At 41.0% G+C, this 15,863-nt stretch overlaps 1 protein-coding gene across 2 annotated transcripts in view; it reads left to right on the forward strand.

The window, feature by feature from the left end:
* The first annotated feature begins 535 nt into the window (after positions 1 to 535).
* Positions 536 to 15,863, forward strand: part of MIS18BP1 (MIS18 binding protein 1) — a 31,142-nt gene continuing 15,814 nt past the window's right edge. The window contains exons 1-6 of one of the 2 annotated variants that reach the window (XM_040969818.1): positions 536 to 614; positions 4,704 to 5,327; positions 10,296 to 10,780; positions 11,974 to 12,047; positions 13,960 to 14,090; positions 15,600 to 15,687. In XM_040969818.1, coding sequence (XP_040825752.1) covers positions 4,796 to 5,327; positions 10,296 to 10,780; positions 11,974 to 12,047; positions 13,960 to 14,090; positions 15,600 to 15,687 — 1,310 coding nt within the window. In that variant the 5' untranslated portion in view covers positions 536 to 614; positions 4,704 to 4,795. Of the gene's footprint in view, positions 919 to 4,703; positions 5,328 to 10,295; positions 10,781 to 11,973; positions 12,048 to 13,959; positions 14,091 to 15,599; positions 15,688 to 15,863 lie in introns of both variants that reach the window. The other variant, XM_040969817.1, reaches the window with a different exon arrangement.

Below are 15,863 nucleotides of genomic sequence, written 5' to 3' on the forward strand. Positions count from 1 at the left end.
CAAACACTCTCAGTGTTCCGGGCTTCCAACTTGGGAGCCTCCAGGGGCGGCGGGCCGGCTCGGGCTCACGCTCCCCGCGGCCGGCGCCGAGGAAGCACGCCGCCCTCGCAGCTCCGACAGCTGCCCTGGCAGGCTGAGCTCAGCCCTCGGAGCCACAGTCCCGAACCGCGCGTTTCAACACTGGTCCCGTTTAATGTGTTCAGAATTCGAGATCGTCGGGGTTCGGAAGAGAGGTGATGGGGGAGGACACTTCTGACGGGAATACCTCAAAGTAAATATCAAACTTCCTGTGAAAAGCCGTATCTATCACAGAACAAAAGATTTCTTCCCTTGGCCTCCTAGGCACCGCTAACCGAGAAATCAAAGGCTTCTCTGAAGCGCCTTGTCAAAACCCTCCGTCAGAAGGAAAAGCGCAGAAAACGGGAGGCCGCGGACGAGCGCCCCCTATAGGCGGTGTGGTAGCCGCGAAGGACCAAACTTAGTCCCCTCACTGGCGCCGGAATCGACCGACGGCGCCTGACTAGTCTTCCGGCCGCAAAGCACTACGGGAGGCGGAGGAGCGGCGGGCTGTGTGCTTGGGAGCTCCCCCGGGGAGAGACGGAACGGACTCTGAGGTGAGGGGCGCGCCCACCGTCCGTGGCAGCTGGGATGGACATCCCACGCCTGCTGTGAACGTGGCCTTGTCCGCGCCGCGCCGGGTCGGCCGCCGGTGAAGCGCACGGTGACGCCTCTCTTCAGCGTGCCAATCCCGGGCTGACTGGAGGGCGGGCGCTTCAAATTTGAATCGGCGGACTGTTGTGGCGGACTGCTGCTTGGAGGAGGAGTGAGCGTGTCCGGGGGCGCGGCCGCTCCGGACCGGGGTGGTCGTGGGCCCGAGGCGCGAGCCCCCGGTCTCGCCCGCCAGGCCCTGCGCCGCAGGTCCCGCTCTCCGCCCCGCTGCCCTCGGCTCGCGTGTGGGATGCCCTGTGCGATCCCGGCCCCCGGCCCGGGCATCCACGGTCCCCTCTGCCATCCCTGAGCCAGGGCCGTTTCACCCAGGACTGTTCCATGCGCTGCTGGTGCCGCTGTCAAGTCAGTGGAACGCTCGTTTCCGTGGTGGGCGCCCCGGGCCTTCGTTCTAAAAGTCGCTTTTAGGAAAAGTATTTTCGGTTGGCATTGTTAGAAGGGAGGGGCATTGTGTGTATCGCTGCCCGTCTGTCCGAGTTGCTGTGAAAACTTAGCACCCATGGGCCTTCGACTTTTCTTTGAGAGGGAATTGCAGCTTTCTGCAGATGTTTTCAGTTGTTAATAAGCTTATTTTAAAAACGCAAGAGCTGTTTCCAATACCTTTCAGGAATAGGCGTTGTTTACATGGTTTGATGTACTTTCTTGCTTATTTTTTTTTTCCGCTGCGTTTATACTCATTGATGGTGTTTTATATACGTTTTTATGGTGCGCAGGGATATATCCTGATCTTTCTGATTTACTTTTTGGTACTTGTCAGTGTAGATAATTCATATGACTTATTAATGTATACATTGAATACATTGAGTTATATGGGGATAGCTGAACTTCTGTCCCTTTGTTCATGGACATCCAGGACTGTAGTGTTCCCACTTGTCTAAACTTGGCAGACTGTTTTGCTTGTAGGTAGAGGGCAAAAATTGAATAGACTAACTGGATAAACTTATTCCTGCACTTTATCATTATCACTGTGGGCAAATCACTTAACCAGGCAGAGGAACAATAATGAAACCTAAATGAGTAAAAGACTTGCTTTAAGATTATAATGAAACTTAAATAAATTATTAAAAGAATTGCTTTAAGATTGTATAGGGGGGGAAAAAAAGATTATATAGTGGGACCTGGCACGGTAGCCTAGTGGCTGAAGTCCTCGCCTTTCATGCCCTGGAATCTCATGTGGGCATGAGATTCCTATCCCTGCTCTCCCACCTCCCTCCCAGCTCCCTGCTTGTGGCCTGGGAAAGCAGTAGAGGTTGGCCCAAAGCCTTGGGACCCTGCACCCACATGGGAGACCCCAAAGAGGCTCCCAGGCTCCGGTTTCCTCTGGCTCTTGTGATCACCTGGGGAGTGAACCAGCCAATGGAAGATCTTTCAGTATGTAAAGTTGGCTTTCCAATAAAAATAAATTAATTAAAATAAATTAAATAAAAATAAATAAATAAATTACATAGTGGCTAACAGATAGTAAATACTGTTCTATCAAAATAAGTAATTTTAAAAAATTATGTAGTGACCAATATAGCAAAAATTGTTCTGTAAAAATAATTTTTTTTAAATTATGTAGTGGCCAACATAGTAAATAGTGTTCTGTAAATATTGGCTATTAATATTTATAGCATTATTCAGTAGAAGTTTCTGTAGGGAAAATTTTATTAATGTTTATACAAAGTGTAAACAGAAAGGATATAAGAAGCAATGATTACAAAAGGCCAATAAATGAACCAACTAACACCCAATTCAGAGACACTCTAGGGGATGGTATCCTGGCATAGCAGGCTAATCCTTCTGGGGCACCTGCACTGCCTGCTCTACTTCCTGTCCAGCTCCCTGCTTGTGGCCTGGGGAAGCAGTGGAGAAAGGCCCAGGCAGTTGGGCCTGTGCTCCCATGTGGGCGACTCAGAAGCAGCTTGTGCTTCCCAGCTCTTGCTGTATGACTATTTGGAGAGTGATCCAGCAGATTGAAAATCTGAGTCCTCCCGCTCTCCATCTGTAAAATATATGTATATATTATTGGATTGTATTATTGAATGCAACTATGATTTTTCACCTAGAATAATTTGTAGGTGTGGGAAATAATAGTTACATAAGATACTCAAAGTCTGAGACCACATATATACAAGTTTATGATGTTTTCTGAAAGTCCTAGATAGCATTACATTCTTTAAAGATTAGAATTAATATAATATATAAAACTTGCAGTTTAAATGCTTTGGAGCATAACAAAGGCAGATGATTTAAATGAGTGAATGGAGTTTTCAGGTTTTATTTAGATAATGCAGCTATTACTTTAAAAATTAGATGCCTTACTGGGAAAAAAAATTTTTTTTTATTATATTTTGGCAATCTTTACATTGTTAATTAGGGTAAAAAGGTACAAGGGCTATGGGAAAGTGGGTAAGACCACTATTTCCGTATTGTTTTCTTCATATATCTGAGGTAAAGGGAATATTGAGGGAGAAGCCCCACCCAGTCTCCCACCCACCCCAGGTCCCGGATGCGGGGCACATTCTGCGATCCTTGCTCAGGTGGTTCTGATAGCTCACCAGTTATAAATCACTGTCAGTCTCGCCACTCCAGGCATGATGAGGTTGCTGAAGAATCCACTGATTCACAAGGTCCATCATAGACTCTCCCTTTGTCCAGTATTTCGCTGCCAACATATAGCTGAGGTGATTGATTGACCTGATTGATCTACCGTCTTGTCTTGGTTAAGGTCTGTGTCTGCCAATTCGATTGAGGGGATCCCCAAAGAAACTTTGAGGTGTTCACAGACCAGATTCCTATATACTAGCAAGTACAGGGACCGCCACAGTCCATTTCCCTAATCAACTGGTGGTTGCATCTGCTGGGTTGGTTTGTTTTCAGCCCCTACTTCCACTGGAACCGATGGGTGTTGCAGTCCACCCTGGTTCTGCCCAGCACATACTTGGCCCCCACATAAACCAGTGGGAGCTGCAGCCTAGTCAGAGCGACCCACAATAACCCCCACCAGGCCTGCCCCCTACCCTGGTTTGCCAGTATGTGCTGCAGGCTAGTCCAGTCTGCCCCATATCCCATCTGGCTCTCGTAAATGTCTAAGGGTATTGAAGCTTAGTTCCATCTAACTAGCTCAGCTATCCAGCCCTCACAGATGTTGTTGAGTGTCTCTCTGTCTAGCCACCCCAGCCCCTGTCCTAGTTATTTTGTGCCCTCCCATGGGAGTTGTAACCCAAGATGGAGAGGCCCACTATTTCCCCCGCAGGTCTCTCTCACTCCCGGATTATGCACTCTCTAGGTGGCTCTGTGGTTAGATTTTTTTGTTTTTATTAGAAAGGCAGGCTTACAGAAAAAAGGCAAAGTTCCTCCATTCACTATTTCTTTCCCCAAACCACTGCAACAGCCAGTGCTGAACTGATCTGAAGCCAGACGCTGGGAGCCTCCTGCAGTTCTCCCAAAGGGATCCTCTGCTGCTTTCCCAGGCCACAAGCAGGGAGCCGGATCAGAAGTAGAGTAACTGGAAATCAAACCAGTGGCCATGTGACATGCTGGTGGTTGCAGGCAGATAATTAGCCAGTTGAGCCATCACACTGGCCGGGGGGAGGTGGGGGAACATATTTATGAACTTATTTTGTAGCCTAATGTTGTGCCATATGCAGATATGATCTAGTTTGTTTTGTTGCAGATAGATTGGAACCCCAATATAAGATGTTTAACTAAATTTCAAAAGCAGATATTCAAAATTAAAATTCTCAGCACTATTAGGTTTATTATTTGGTGAATGCTTTTTTTTTTTTTGTACAGAAACGTAAAGATCTTTTGGTCATTTTGAAAAATAATAAAAATGTGACCAACAAAGAAATTAGATTGCAGTGTGATTTGTGAGCTAAATCTGATTTTGTGCTTTTGTGAGTTAGTCATATTTGTGTGGAAAGCAGATAAATTCTAACAATTCCTTTTGCAGAAATGCATAGTAAAATTTCTTTTTTCATATTGAACTCCAGGTTTCTGAGGGCACCTACTGAAGTTCTTTGCAGAAAACTTTGCTTGACAGAATATCTGTGTGAGGAACTTGGTTGTTTTCTGTCTTTCCAAGATGATTGAAACACCTTTAAAACATCCAGGAATTCAGCTATCTTCAGAGACATCTCAAAGGAAAAATATGCTGCTGGATGCCGTGTTTTTTGACAGCATTCCTTCAGGCACGCTGACTCCTGTTAAAGATTTGGTGAAATATCAGAACTCTTCTTTGAACTTGAACAACCACCAGAAGACTCCTTTCCCACAAAAAGGAACTTGTAAGAGTAACAATGTATTTCAGTCTACCATGCTAGCAGAGCCTACCAGCTCCAACAGTTCTCTTGATATCAGTGCTATCCAGCCCAACAAGAATGGATTTAAAAGTAAAACAGACTATGAATCACCAGGAAAAATATTTCAAAGAATGAAAGAAAGAGTTCTGGAAAACAAGCTGGAACAGACATCAAGAGACAGCAGTTTGCTGGAACACCTGAAAAGTGACAGTGCTAAAACTTTCACTCTTCACAGACAGGATAAAAGGCTCTTGCAGCATACCTACCTCTGTGAAGAAAAGGAAAACTACAGATTGCATAACATTTCTCTGAGAGGTAAGTCTTATTTATTTATATATCAGTGAATGAGCTCTAATGTTTTCACTATTTGATGGGTTAGATAGCTGTTCAGGATATAGCAATGAACAAAATACACAAAAATCTCTGCCTCTTTGTAATTCACATGCAAGTAATGGGTAGATGATTTTTAAATGAAATTACAGTTTCAGATGAAAAACAAGATAGCTGGAAAGATAGAGGACTACAATTTCCACTGGGATTGTCAGGGCAGTGTTGATGAGGAAGTGGCAGTTCAGCCCCCATATTTGAAGGAGGTGGTGGACAGTCCCTATTGTGGCTATTTGGGTCTGGAACCAGCTGATGGGAATGTTGTGTGCTGGGCACTCCAACATTTAGGAAGTTAGATTTAAGAATAGAAAGGCCTCAAAGAGAAGGCCACCAAGGAGATGATGAATTAGAAGGAAAACTGTAAGAGCAGTACCACAGAATGCTAAAGAAAGAGATTGCTTTAACAAGAGAATTATCTACTGTGTCTAATGCTGTAAGAATCAGAAAGATGCAGTGGGGGACACTTGCATTCCATGTTGGAGTGAGTGGTCCTCCAGGTTTCTGCTGATGCACTTATTAGACAGCAGATAATGGTCAGAGTCCTTGGGTTCCTGCCACTCACAGGGGAGTTTCAAGTGGAGTTTCTAGGTCTTGGCTTCGGCCTGTTTTTGCTCTAGCCACTGCAGGCATTTGAGGAGTGAAACAGATTGAATCTATTTCTGTCTTCCTCCATTTCTGTCATTTTGCCTTTCAACTAAATACTTTTAAGTCAACTCTTAGCAAGGTGGAGATCATTGGTGACTTTGATGAGAGTGGTTTTGGTAAAATGTTTAGTAAATACATGATACGGGGGGGACGTGTGTTGAGCCACTCTGTGTGCTTGGACGCATACCCAGCTGGTCTCCTGACATCAGTTTCCTGTTAATGCAGTCCTTGGGAGGCAGCCGATGAAGGCCCTTGGATTGCTTCTAGAATACCTGTATTGAATCCCTGGCTCCAGCTGTCCAGCCTCAGCCATTGAAGGCATTTCGGGAACTAGGTAGCAGCTGTAAGCTCACTGTATCTGCCTGTAAAATAAAAATTGAAAAAATTTAGAATATATGAGAGAAAAGAGCAGTTGAAAACTTTTAGGGGAATGAAGAACCTGTATATGGGAAGTTACAGTTTTATTGTCTTTATTGTTGGTGAAATAATAGCAAGATGTGTGCTGTTGGAAAGAACCTAACAGGAAGGTAAAAACACCAGCGCTGGTGTGATGCCCTCGTGTAGTTGTCAGGGAACAGAATCTAGTGCATAAATTGTGTTGGCCAGTTATACAAATAAATCATTAACAAAAAAAGAAGACAGTGTATTATATCAATACAAATACTGATGGGCTATTATTTAATTTCAAAATAATCTAAAGTGGTAAGGTAATCAGCCAGTGGTAAGGTGAAACAGACATTGTCAAAGTGGAATTTCGAATAGCACAGTAGAGGAAAATAATAATGTAGGCCCAAATTTGGTGTTCCTAGTTAAAATTAAGATACCTGATTTTTGTGTGCATGAATTTAAAGTGGGATCAATACATATAGTAGTTATTTTTTCCAACTATATATAATTGGGTTGTAATTTTGCCAAAATGGATGGAGTGATATGAAGGGCAGAGGAGTTGAGGTGAGAATGTGTTCAAGGGTTCAACATAATTGACCGTGATATGATAAGGGTAAAAAAAGATATAAAGGAGATCAGCAAATATAATTTTAAAAAGTATAGATGTTGTTAGAGTAGTCACTGGAGTAAAAACAAAGGGTGTGTGTATTTATGTATTATAAATATTTGAAAGGCAGGTGAGAGTCTTGTGTTCGCTGTTTACTTCCCAGTTTGCTCAAAGCAGAGTGCACTTTTTTTAGTTTGAAACCAGGATCTAGGATTGCCATAACACCATTCCCTGGGCAGTCAGTGGTTTTCAGCTGCAAAGATAGAAGTGATCAGAAATTGGATTCTTAAAATTCAGAGTTTGGTGAGTTTCAGTAATTGGTAATAAAATTTGTTTTATTTGAATTACCCCTACTTAATTATTTCAGCAAGCACTGTTGATAGAGGCCTGTTTTTATTTTTATGCTTTTTTTTTTTTTTAAGATATATATGTTTTCTTCATTTGAAAGCTAGAGTTAGAGATATCTTCCATTCATTGTTTCCTTCTGCAAATGACTACACCCCCAGGGCTGGGGCCAGGCCTAAGCCAGGAGCTGCATCCAGGGCTCCCACATGGGTGTACAGGTCCAGGCACTTGGACTGTCTCCTTCAGCTTTTCCAGGCACATTAGCAGGAAGCTGGATTAGTAGTGGAGTATTCAAACCAGCTCCTGGATTTATGGATGCCAGTGTTGCAGACTGAGGCCTAACACACTGTACCACAATGCCAAGCACACACCCTCCCCCTTTTTTTTTTCTAATTGGGGCCTATTTGTGATAGCTCAACTGACTAACCTTCTCCGTCTAAGCCCCAGTATCCCATATGGGCACCAGCTCATGTCCCAGTGTTGTGCCGTTTTTTGAAACCCCCAGATAATCATCAAGTCTGAAGTCGGTGCTGAGGCAAAAAGGTGGTTTATTCAGGTTAGCCTAGGTAACCCAGCGACCTCCCCCAGCCCAGCATGGCTGGGCGGGGGAGGGGCAGCCGCAGCCGAGGCTGCAAGGATCCACAAGGAGGACAAAAGAAGCGCGAGCCAGAAGAGCCAGGGAAGCGCCGAGAGCCCAAGCCCCCCAGTTCTTATACATTTCAGGCTATTAATTATACAGTCATGACTTAGCAGGCTTCTGTTGGTGGGTATGAAACAAGCAACTTTTAAAAAGTACAAATTGATAAGCTATTGGGCTGTGAATCTTATCAAACACCAGGTACCTCCTTCTTGAGGAGTGGTCTGCCAGGTGTCCTGCCGGGTGTCACGTAGACTATCAGGCCTGAGGTTCACACAACCCCCAGCCAAGCCATTAAGGCAGAATCACAAAAGGCAGAAAACGCCTAGGTTCTTCACCAGCTTCTCCACTTCCCATCCAGCTCCCTGCTTGTAGCCTGGGGAAACAGAGGAAGATGGCCCAAAACCTTGGGACCCTACACTTATGTGTCAAAAAAAATGATTTCTGTATTTACTGAACTTTAAAAATCTGAGCTATAAAGCAGAATAAAGTATAAACAATTTTGTTGTTTCTAACTGGTAGATGTGCTTTTGTGGTTTTGAAGGCCGAACAAAGAGATATTTAGGCATATCAATTTGGATTGAGTCTCAACATTTAAAGAGTAAATTTCAATATTTTATATAGATTGTTAAATTTTTATTTAAAATTTTTCGATTTTATGATACAATTTCGTAGAGACTGGGATTCCCCCTCGCCAAGCTCCTCCCCCCCCCCCCCCCCCCCGCCCCGGACAAATTTTTCCCCCATTGCTACGATAGTATAGTCTTTTCTAAGGAGTCATTCCATCAGTCTGTTATTTAGGTGTGTCTGACATTGCTGGTATGTCAGACAGTCCAGCACATCCCATTGTCTATACATTTCCAGCAGTTTCAGTGGAAGTCCATCTTCGTATATAGATTTTTAAAAGTATTTTAGAAATTTGCAGAAGTTTCAAAACTGGGTGTCATTTTTATGTAACTTTTATGTATACAAACCCTTTTTGGCAGCACCAGAGTGTCTTTTATTTCTTTAATTTTGGGGGGAGAAGATTTGTTTATCTGGGAGTGAAGGGGAGAGAGAGAGGAAGAGAAGAAGAGAAGAGATGGAATGAAAGAGATGAGAAATATCTTCCATTTGCTTGGTGCATTCCCCAAATGTCTGCAATGGTGGGAGCTGGGCTGGTCCAGAGCCAGGAACTACTTCTGGGTCTTTCACATGGGAACAGGCGTCCAAATACTTAGCCATCTTCCTCTGCTTTCCCAGGCTGGATCAGAAATGGAACAGCCCAAATGGGCTACTGGTACTGCAGGTGGTGGGTTACCCAGTACAGCATACCAGCTCTAGCACCAAGAGTTCCTTCCCAGCTCCAGTACCACACCCTCCCACCTTCTAAGTCTTTTGTTTAAAGTTCATAAATTGTAATGTGGAGAAGTTCATGTTTTTGTTTTTAATCTTGATTTTGTATAAAAAAATTTTTCAGTGTAACACAATTTGTGTTCCAACTAAAATAAAATAGGAAATTAGAAGAGAGTATATATAACTATTATATTGCAAACATGTATTATAAGTGGTCTGATCATTGCTGTCTGTAAGTGTCTTTATTTCAAGAACAGTGTCTTTACATAGTAGGTTAAGCTATTGGTTATGATACTGGTATTTCATATGGGTGCCAGTCCAGCTGTTGCACTTCCAGTCAAGCTCCTTGCTAATTATCCTGGGAAACCAGTAGCAAATGCCCCATAGGTAGACTTGGAACAAGTTCCTGGCTAATGGGCCGGCCTTAACTGACCTATTGGGGAGTGAACCAGTGAATGAAATTCTATAGTTCTCCGTAATCTCTCTCTCTCTGTAACTCGGCCTTTCAAACACATAATAAATCTATTTTTTTCAATTTAAACACCAACTTATAAAGACAGTTTTTCTTTTTGATGATTAATACAGTTTTACTTCCTCTTTAAAAAAATCTCAGCTTTAGCCTAAGAAGCTTAGAGTCATCAGATTTCCTTTTGGTTAAACAGCAGGAAAAGAGAATATTTCACAGTGAAAAATGGTAAAGTTTGTTTTTTAGTTTGTTACTAAACTATCATATTTCTAGATATTGTATGTTCTGTGTATCTAGAAAGCATTTATTGTGGACAGAGTTTCAATTGTGAAAATCAGGTACTCCTAGAAGACTGGGTGGGAGAGTGAGGCATTTTTATTCTGAAAGTTTTTTTTAATATATTGAAAAGTTTTAATTAACTTCTTTTTCCAATGATCCTTCCATAAATCTTGTTTTATCTTATATTTTTTGCAGAATTTCCAATTCTGAAGCAAAAACAAGAAAATATTTCAGCTGCAGGAGTCTCAAACAATACATTATCCAAAGCTCAGTTGACTGAAAAAGTTCTTCACCCAAAGGAGAATGTGATTGCAACAACTAAATCCAAAAAGGACACATTTATTTTAGAAAACACTGAGTCATCCTGTGAAAAATTGCAAAATACGAATGCTGAGAGTCTTAGTACAAACTGTGTTCCTGTTAAAGCTTCCAATCAGTTAATGGTTACTGATAGTAAGGTAACAACAGAAGACACTTTGGAGCAGGAAATTAAGGAGGGAAATGAAAAAGCAGCACCCAGAGGGATTGATCTTTTAGATTCCATGGAAGATACGTGTAAAATTGTGCTTGCAAGTCCAAGATTTAGTGTAGCTATACCTCGGAGGTCAAAGAGAAATATTTCCAAGCTGTCTCCTCCCAATATATTTCAAACAGCTGCAAATGAAGTTAAAAAAACTCAGGTATGAAAACTTTTAAGGTATTTTTCTAGCTGTTAGTCAAGTATTTGTAATCTCAAGACTTTCATTTTGTTGACAGTAACTTCATGTTTTGTTATTGCTTACTGTAGCAACATTATGGCCTAATGAAAAGAATTGGGCTGAAAGTAGAAAGATCCGGGTATTAAGACTTTTCTTGTATTAGGAGCTGTGCAGTGTTAACAGTTATTTCTTGTGGAAAGAACACTACATTCATTCCTGATCTTTATTTTTTTCCCCATGATCCTTGGGGTACTTACTATATTTATTTATTTTGAGATTTATTTATTTATTTATTTGAAAGGCGCAGTACCAGAGGGAGAAATTGGTATCTTGCATCTACAGGTTCACCTCCTAAATGACTTCTAACAGCCAGCACTGGATCGGAGCCAGCTCCAGGAGCTGGGAACTCCATTCTGGTCTCCGATGTCTGAAACAGGAGTCTACGCACATGGACCATCATCCACTGTCTAACTTAGTAAATTAATGGGAAGCAGGTTCAGAAATGGAGCAGCTCAGATTTGAATTGTAACTCCAATATGGATTCCATAGACTATTCTTTGTTCTTTCCAGTTAAAGCTGCTTTGAAGCACTTGCTATCAGACTTTAGTACTCTATCCCTTCTTGTTAAGTTTGTCTATACTGACCTAGTCATTATTTTGCATTTTTAGGCATTTGATACCTGTTAATTTTCTGCCATCTGTGGTGATAACAGCATCCATATAGATGAATCCAGCGCCTCTTCATCTTTACTCACCTTCAGCCTTTACCTTCCATACCAACCATTCAGGACATAGAGCTGGGAATTTAACCTAGGCATGCTGATACGTGACATGGGCATCTTAGCTGCTAGGCCAAATGGTTATCCCAGGACTTGATGTTATAATAATTATCCTGGAATTTTATATGATTTGTCCCTAGTAGTCGAGCTTAAATACTTGCAGTTATTTCTGTATTATAGAATGAACTAAGTATGAACTAAGTACAACAATTCATTCTCCTGGTTTTGATCATATGTAAGAGTTTTACCTATTGGCCACTCAAAACAGAATGAATGCCAACTTAATGGGAATTCAGGAGTATGGAGTAATTTCAATTGTTTAGATGAGTATTTTCTTTTGTAATGTGTATGCTACAAGTAATACTGGAAATAACTTCTTTGTTTTATATTTAATTAGATAATCCAGCTGCAAGAATGGATGATTAAAGGTGTCAATGATAATACTGCTATATGTGTAGAAGGAAAATTGATGTGAGTATAACATTTCAGATGTTTAATAAAACTTGACCTTTTCATGTAAGGCTTAAAAGCATTGTCCTATAAAAAAAACTTAGAGTATGAACTGAGGCAAAAAGTAAAATGTCATATTGACTGTATCAGCTTTATCTTATTTTTCTGTTTTGCTTTGTAAGAAGATTTTTAGAGAGAGGAGAGATAGAGAGCTCTCTATTTGTTGGTTTACTCCAAATGGTCACAACGGCCGATGCTGAACAAATCCGAAACCAGGAGCCAAGAGCTTCTTTGAGATCTCTCATGTGGGAGCATGGTCCGAAAGCTATGGGCCGTCCTGTACTGTCTCGGAAGGCAACAGTAGATGACTCAGGTAGTTAGGGCCCTGCCACCAATGTGGAATACCAGGGTGAAGTTCCTGATTGCAGATGTCCACCTGGCCCGGACATAGCTGTTAACACCATTTGGGGAGTGAACCAGTGGTTGAAAGATCTTGCTGTCCTCAGCCTCTCTGTGTTACTCTTCCTTTTCTTTTTTTTTTTTTTTTTAAAGATGTATTCATTTTTATTAGAAAGTCAGATATACAGAGAGGAAGATCTTCTATCCAATGATTCACTCCCCAGTGAGCTCAACGGCCAGTGCTATGCCGATCCAACGCCAGGATCCAGGAACTTCTTCCAGGTCTCCCACATGGGTGCAGGGTCCCAAGGCTTTGGGCCGTCCTCAACTGCTTTCCCAGGCCACAAGCAGGGAGCTGGATGGGAAGTGGAGCTGCCGGGATTAGAACCAGCTCCCATATGGGATCCCGACGTGTTCAAGGTGAGGACTTTAGCCGCTAGGCCATGCCACTGAGCCCGTGCCCATTTTTTTTTAAGATTTATTTATTTGTTTGAAAGTCAGGGTTTGAAGGAAAGACAGAAAGATCTTCCAACCACTGGTGCACTCTGCAATTGGCACTGACAGCCAACGCTCAGCTAGGAGCCAAGAGCTTGTTTCAAGTCTCCTGTCTGAGAAGTGTGGGTCCAAACATCTGGGTCATCTTCTGTTTTTCCTAGGCATTAGCAGGAAGCTGAATACGAACTGGACCATCCAGATTTCAAACTGGTGACCATTTGGACTGCCTGCCTTACATGCTTTGACTTACCTGCTATACCACAAGGCCAACTTCCTATGTCCATTTCTTAGATGTCTGATATGCAATGTAGATTCCCATTGTTGCTGCTTACTACCCATATTACTTGAGCAAATTACTTATCCTATTTCCACCTCAGTTTTGTCATGCTGAATTCTTTTGAAAATTAAATGTTAATATTTCTAGTATTAGAGACAGTGCTTTTAGATTTTTAAATAAAATAAAATAAAAACCCATTAAAACAGCAAAGTGTGGAAGAGAAGTAATACTGTAAGGTATAATGTATGGGGATGGATGCGATGGCTCAACAGGGTAATCCTCATCTTTGCACCATATAGGTGCTGGTTAGTGTCCCAATTCCTCTACCTCCAATCCATTTTTCTGCTTATGGCCTGGGAAAGCAGTGCAGGATGAACTAAAGCCTTGGGAGCCTGCACCTTCATGGGATATCCCAAAGAAGCTCCTGGCTGCTGGTTTTGGATCAGCTCAGCTCTGGCAGTTGTGACCATTTGGGGAATGGACCAGTAGATTGAAGATGTTTGTTTCTCCTCTTTGTAAATCTGCCTTTCCAATAAAAATAAATTTTACTGACAGTCCAGTTTCTAGGTAAATATTCTGAGGATAACATTAGCCAAGCATTTGAGTTCTGCAAGATTTGTCTTTCAAATGTTTTCAAATTTATTTTGCTGTTGCTATAGCTGGAGTGAAAAAGTGTTTATAGTTGTGTGTGTATCTATATAATTTGTGAGTACTAGTTAAGTATGATTACTTTGGTTTAACTAAGCTATCTTTTTCTCCTAGAAACATGCCTAATATATATTGGCACAGTAATATAATTAAAGAGCGGATTAAACATAATGAACTTAGAACTATATCAGGCAACATTTATGTTTTAAAAGGAATAATAGACCGGATTTCCATGAAAGAAGCAGGTAAATAACCATCATTAGTTAATAAATTATTATTTTAGTCAGTAAAACATTTTCCAACAGCAATACAGATTTTCACATTTTTAAGTAGGTATTTGAAAATTATAAATAAGTAAACATTATTTATTTTGAATTTGAAAACACTACAGTTAGTTTTATGTTATCACCTTTATTGACACTTAGTTTAAATAAACATTGTGATTAAAATACTAAAGCAAAATACTCCTTACTTATAAAGAACTGTCTTACAGAAATGTTATAACTCTGATTTTCCGTTTCCTCTCTTTGTTTAACCTAACTGGCAGTACCCTGGTCCTTATGGGATCTACTTTCCTATCCTTGCATACTGCTGGTTATAGCTAGAGGTAGAAGGAAACACACTGAATAGTTTATTTTAAATTTATTATTGCCAATTTGTCTTTATTCCTTAGTGGGTTTTTTTTTTTTGCTGTTTGGTATCGTACCATATTTCCCTAATTGATTTTACTATTTCATCCTTCCTGATAATAATTTTAAATTTTTGGAAATTTTTAAAACCTTCTCCAGGAAACTTTTAGTAGGAGAATGTTATGCAGGGGGAACAACTGAACTATATGAATAACTAAAGGAAAATATCTACTACATTTACTCATTTGCATACATCTAGAGCAGATGTTATGAATAAATGATCTGTGATCCTGTCAGTCTTTCATTTGTATATTAGCTCTGATTTTCTCACTGTCACTCAAAGATATCAAGTTAGTACTTCACTCTTCTTTTTAAAAAGAATTTAAAAATCTTTAAAAAAAATCTCATTTTGGGGGCCTGTGGTATGCTTTAATGCATTAAACCACAGCCTGTGACAATACAATTCTATATGAATTGCTGTGTTTCCAATCCAGCTCCCTGCTAATGTGCCTGAGTAAACGACAGAAGGTGGCCCAGGTCCTTGGCCTCTGCACCCAAGAGGCAGACTGGAAAAAACTCCTGCTTCCCAGTTGGGACTGGCCCAGCACTGGCCATGGCAGCCATTTGGAGAAAGAACAATCATATCAATGCTCTTGCTGTCACACTGTGTCATTCTGACTTTCAAGTAAAACAAATCTTTTGAAAATCAGCAGGGACATGAACTGGCACCCACATGGAATGCTGGCTTTGTGGGTAGCAGCTTTGTCCACTATACCACACAACTGCATATTCTAAAAGCTCACTCCTTCATGGTCTTCAGATATTTGCTCCTGTTATACTGTTACAATGAGGAGTTCCTGACTAGTTTTTTAAGTTGCTGTCCATCTCTTCTTCTCCACTTTCCCTGTTGTACCATCTACTCAAATAGTCCATGATTTCCTTTTGTCTTTCATGCTACAAGGGAATTTGCTTCATTAACTGTTGACTCTTCAGTATCAGTGACAGTGCCTGGCACTTAGTAAGCAAAAAGTACATGTTTCTTGAAAGATTTTGCAAGTTAATGATGCTGTTTGCTAAAATTCTGAGCTTTTGGATAATTTCTCTCTCTTATTTATCCTTAAATAGGATATCCAAATTATATCATAAGGAAGTTCATGTTTGGATTTCCACAAAATTGGAAAGAACACATTGACAATTTTCTGAAGCAGTTAAGGTGAAGTATTAAGTTTTTAAAAATGAACTATTAATCTATGATTTATGTTCAACAAAGCCCATTTTATAAAATTTAGTGAGCTTTTACAGCTATGTGTGCTTCTTTAATGTAAAATGCTTTTTTTATATTTGATTTTCAGTATACTAGTTTTTAAGCTGTCCTTGATCTTAAAAGAA

The sequence above is a fragment of the Ochotona curzoniae genome, unplaced genomic scaffold (genome assembly GCF_017591425.1).
Source record: "Ochotona curzoniae isolate NIBS_2020 unplaced genomic scaffold, NIBS_Ocur_1.0 scaffold_4701, whole genome shotgun sequence".
NCBI classification, from domain to species: Eukaryota; Metazoa; Chordata; class Mammalia; order Lagomorpha; family Ochotonidae; genus Ochotona; species Ochotona curzoniae.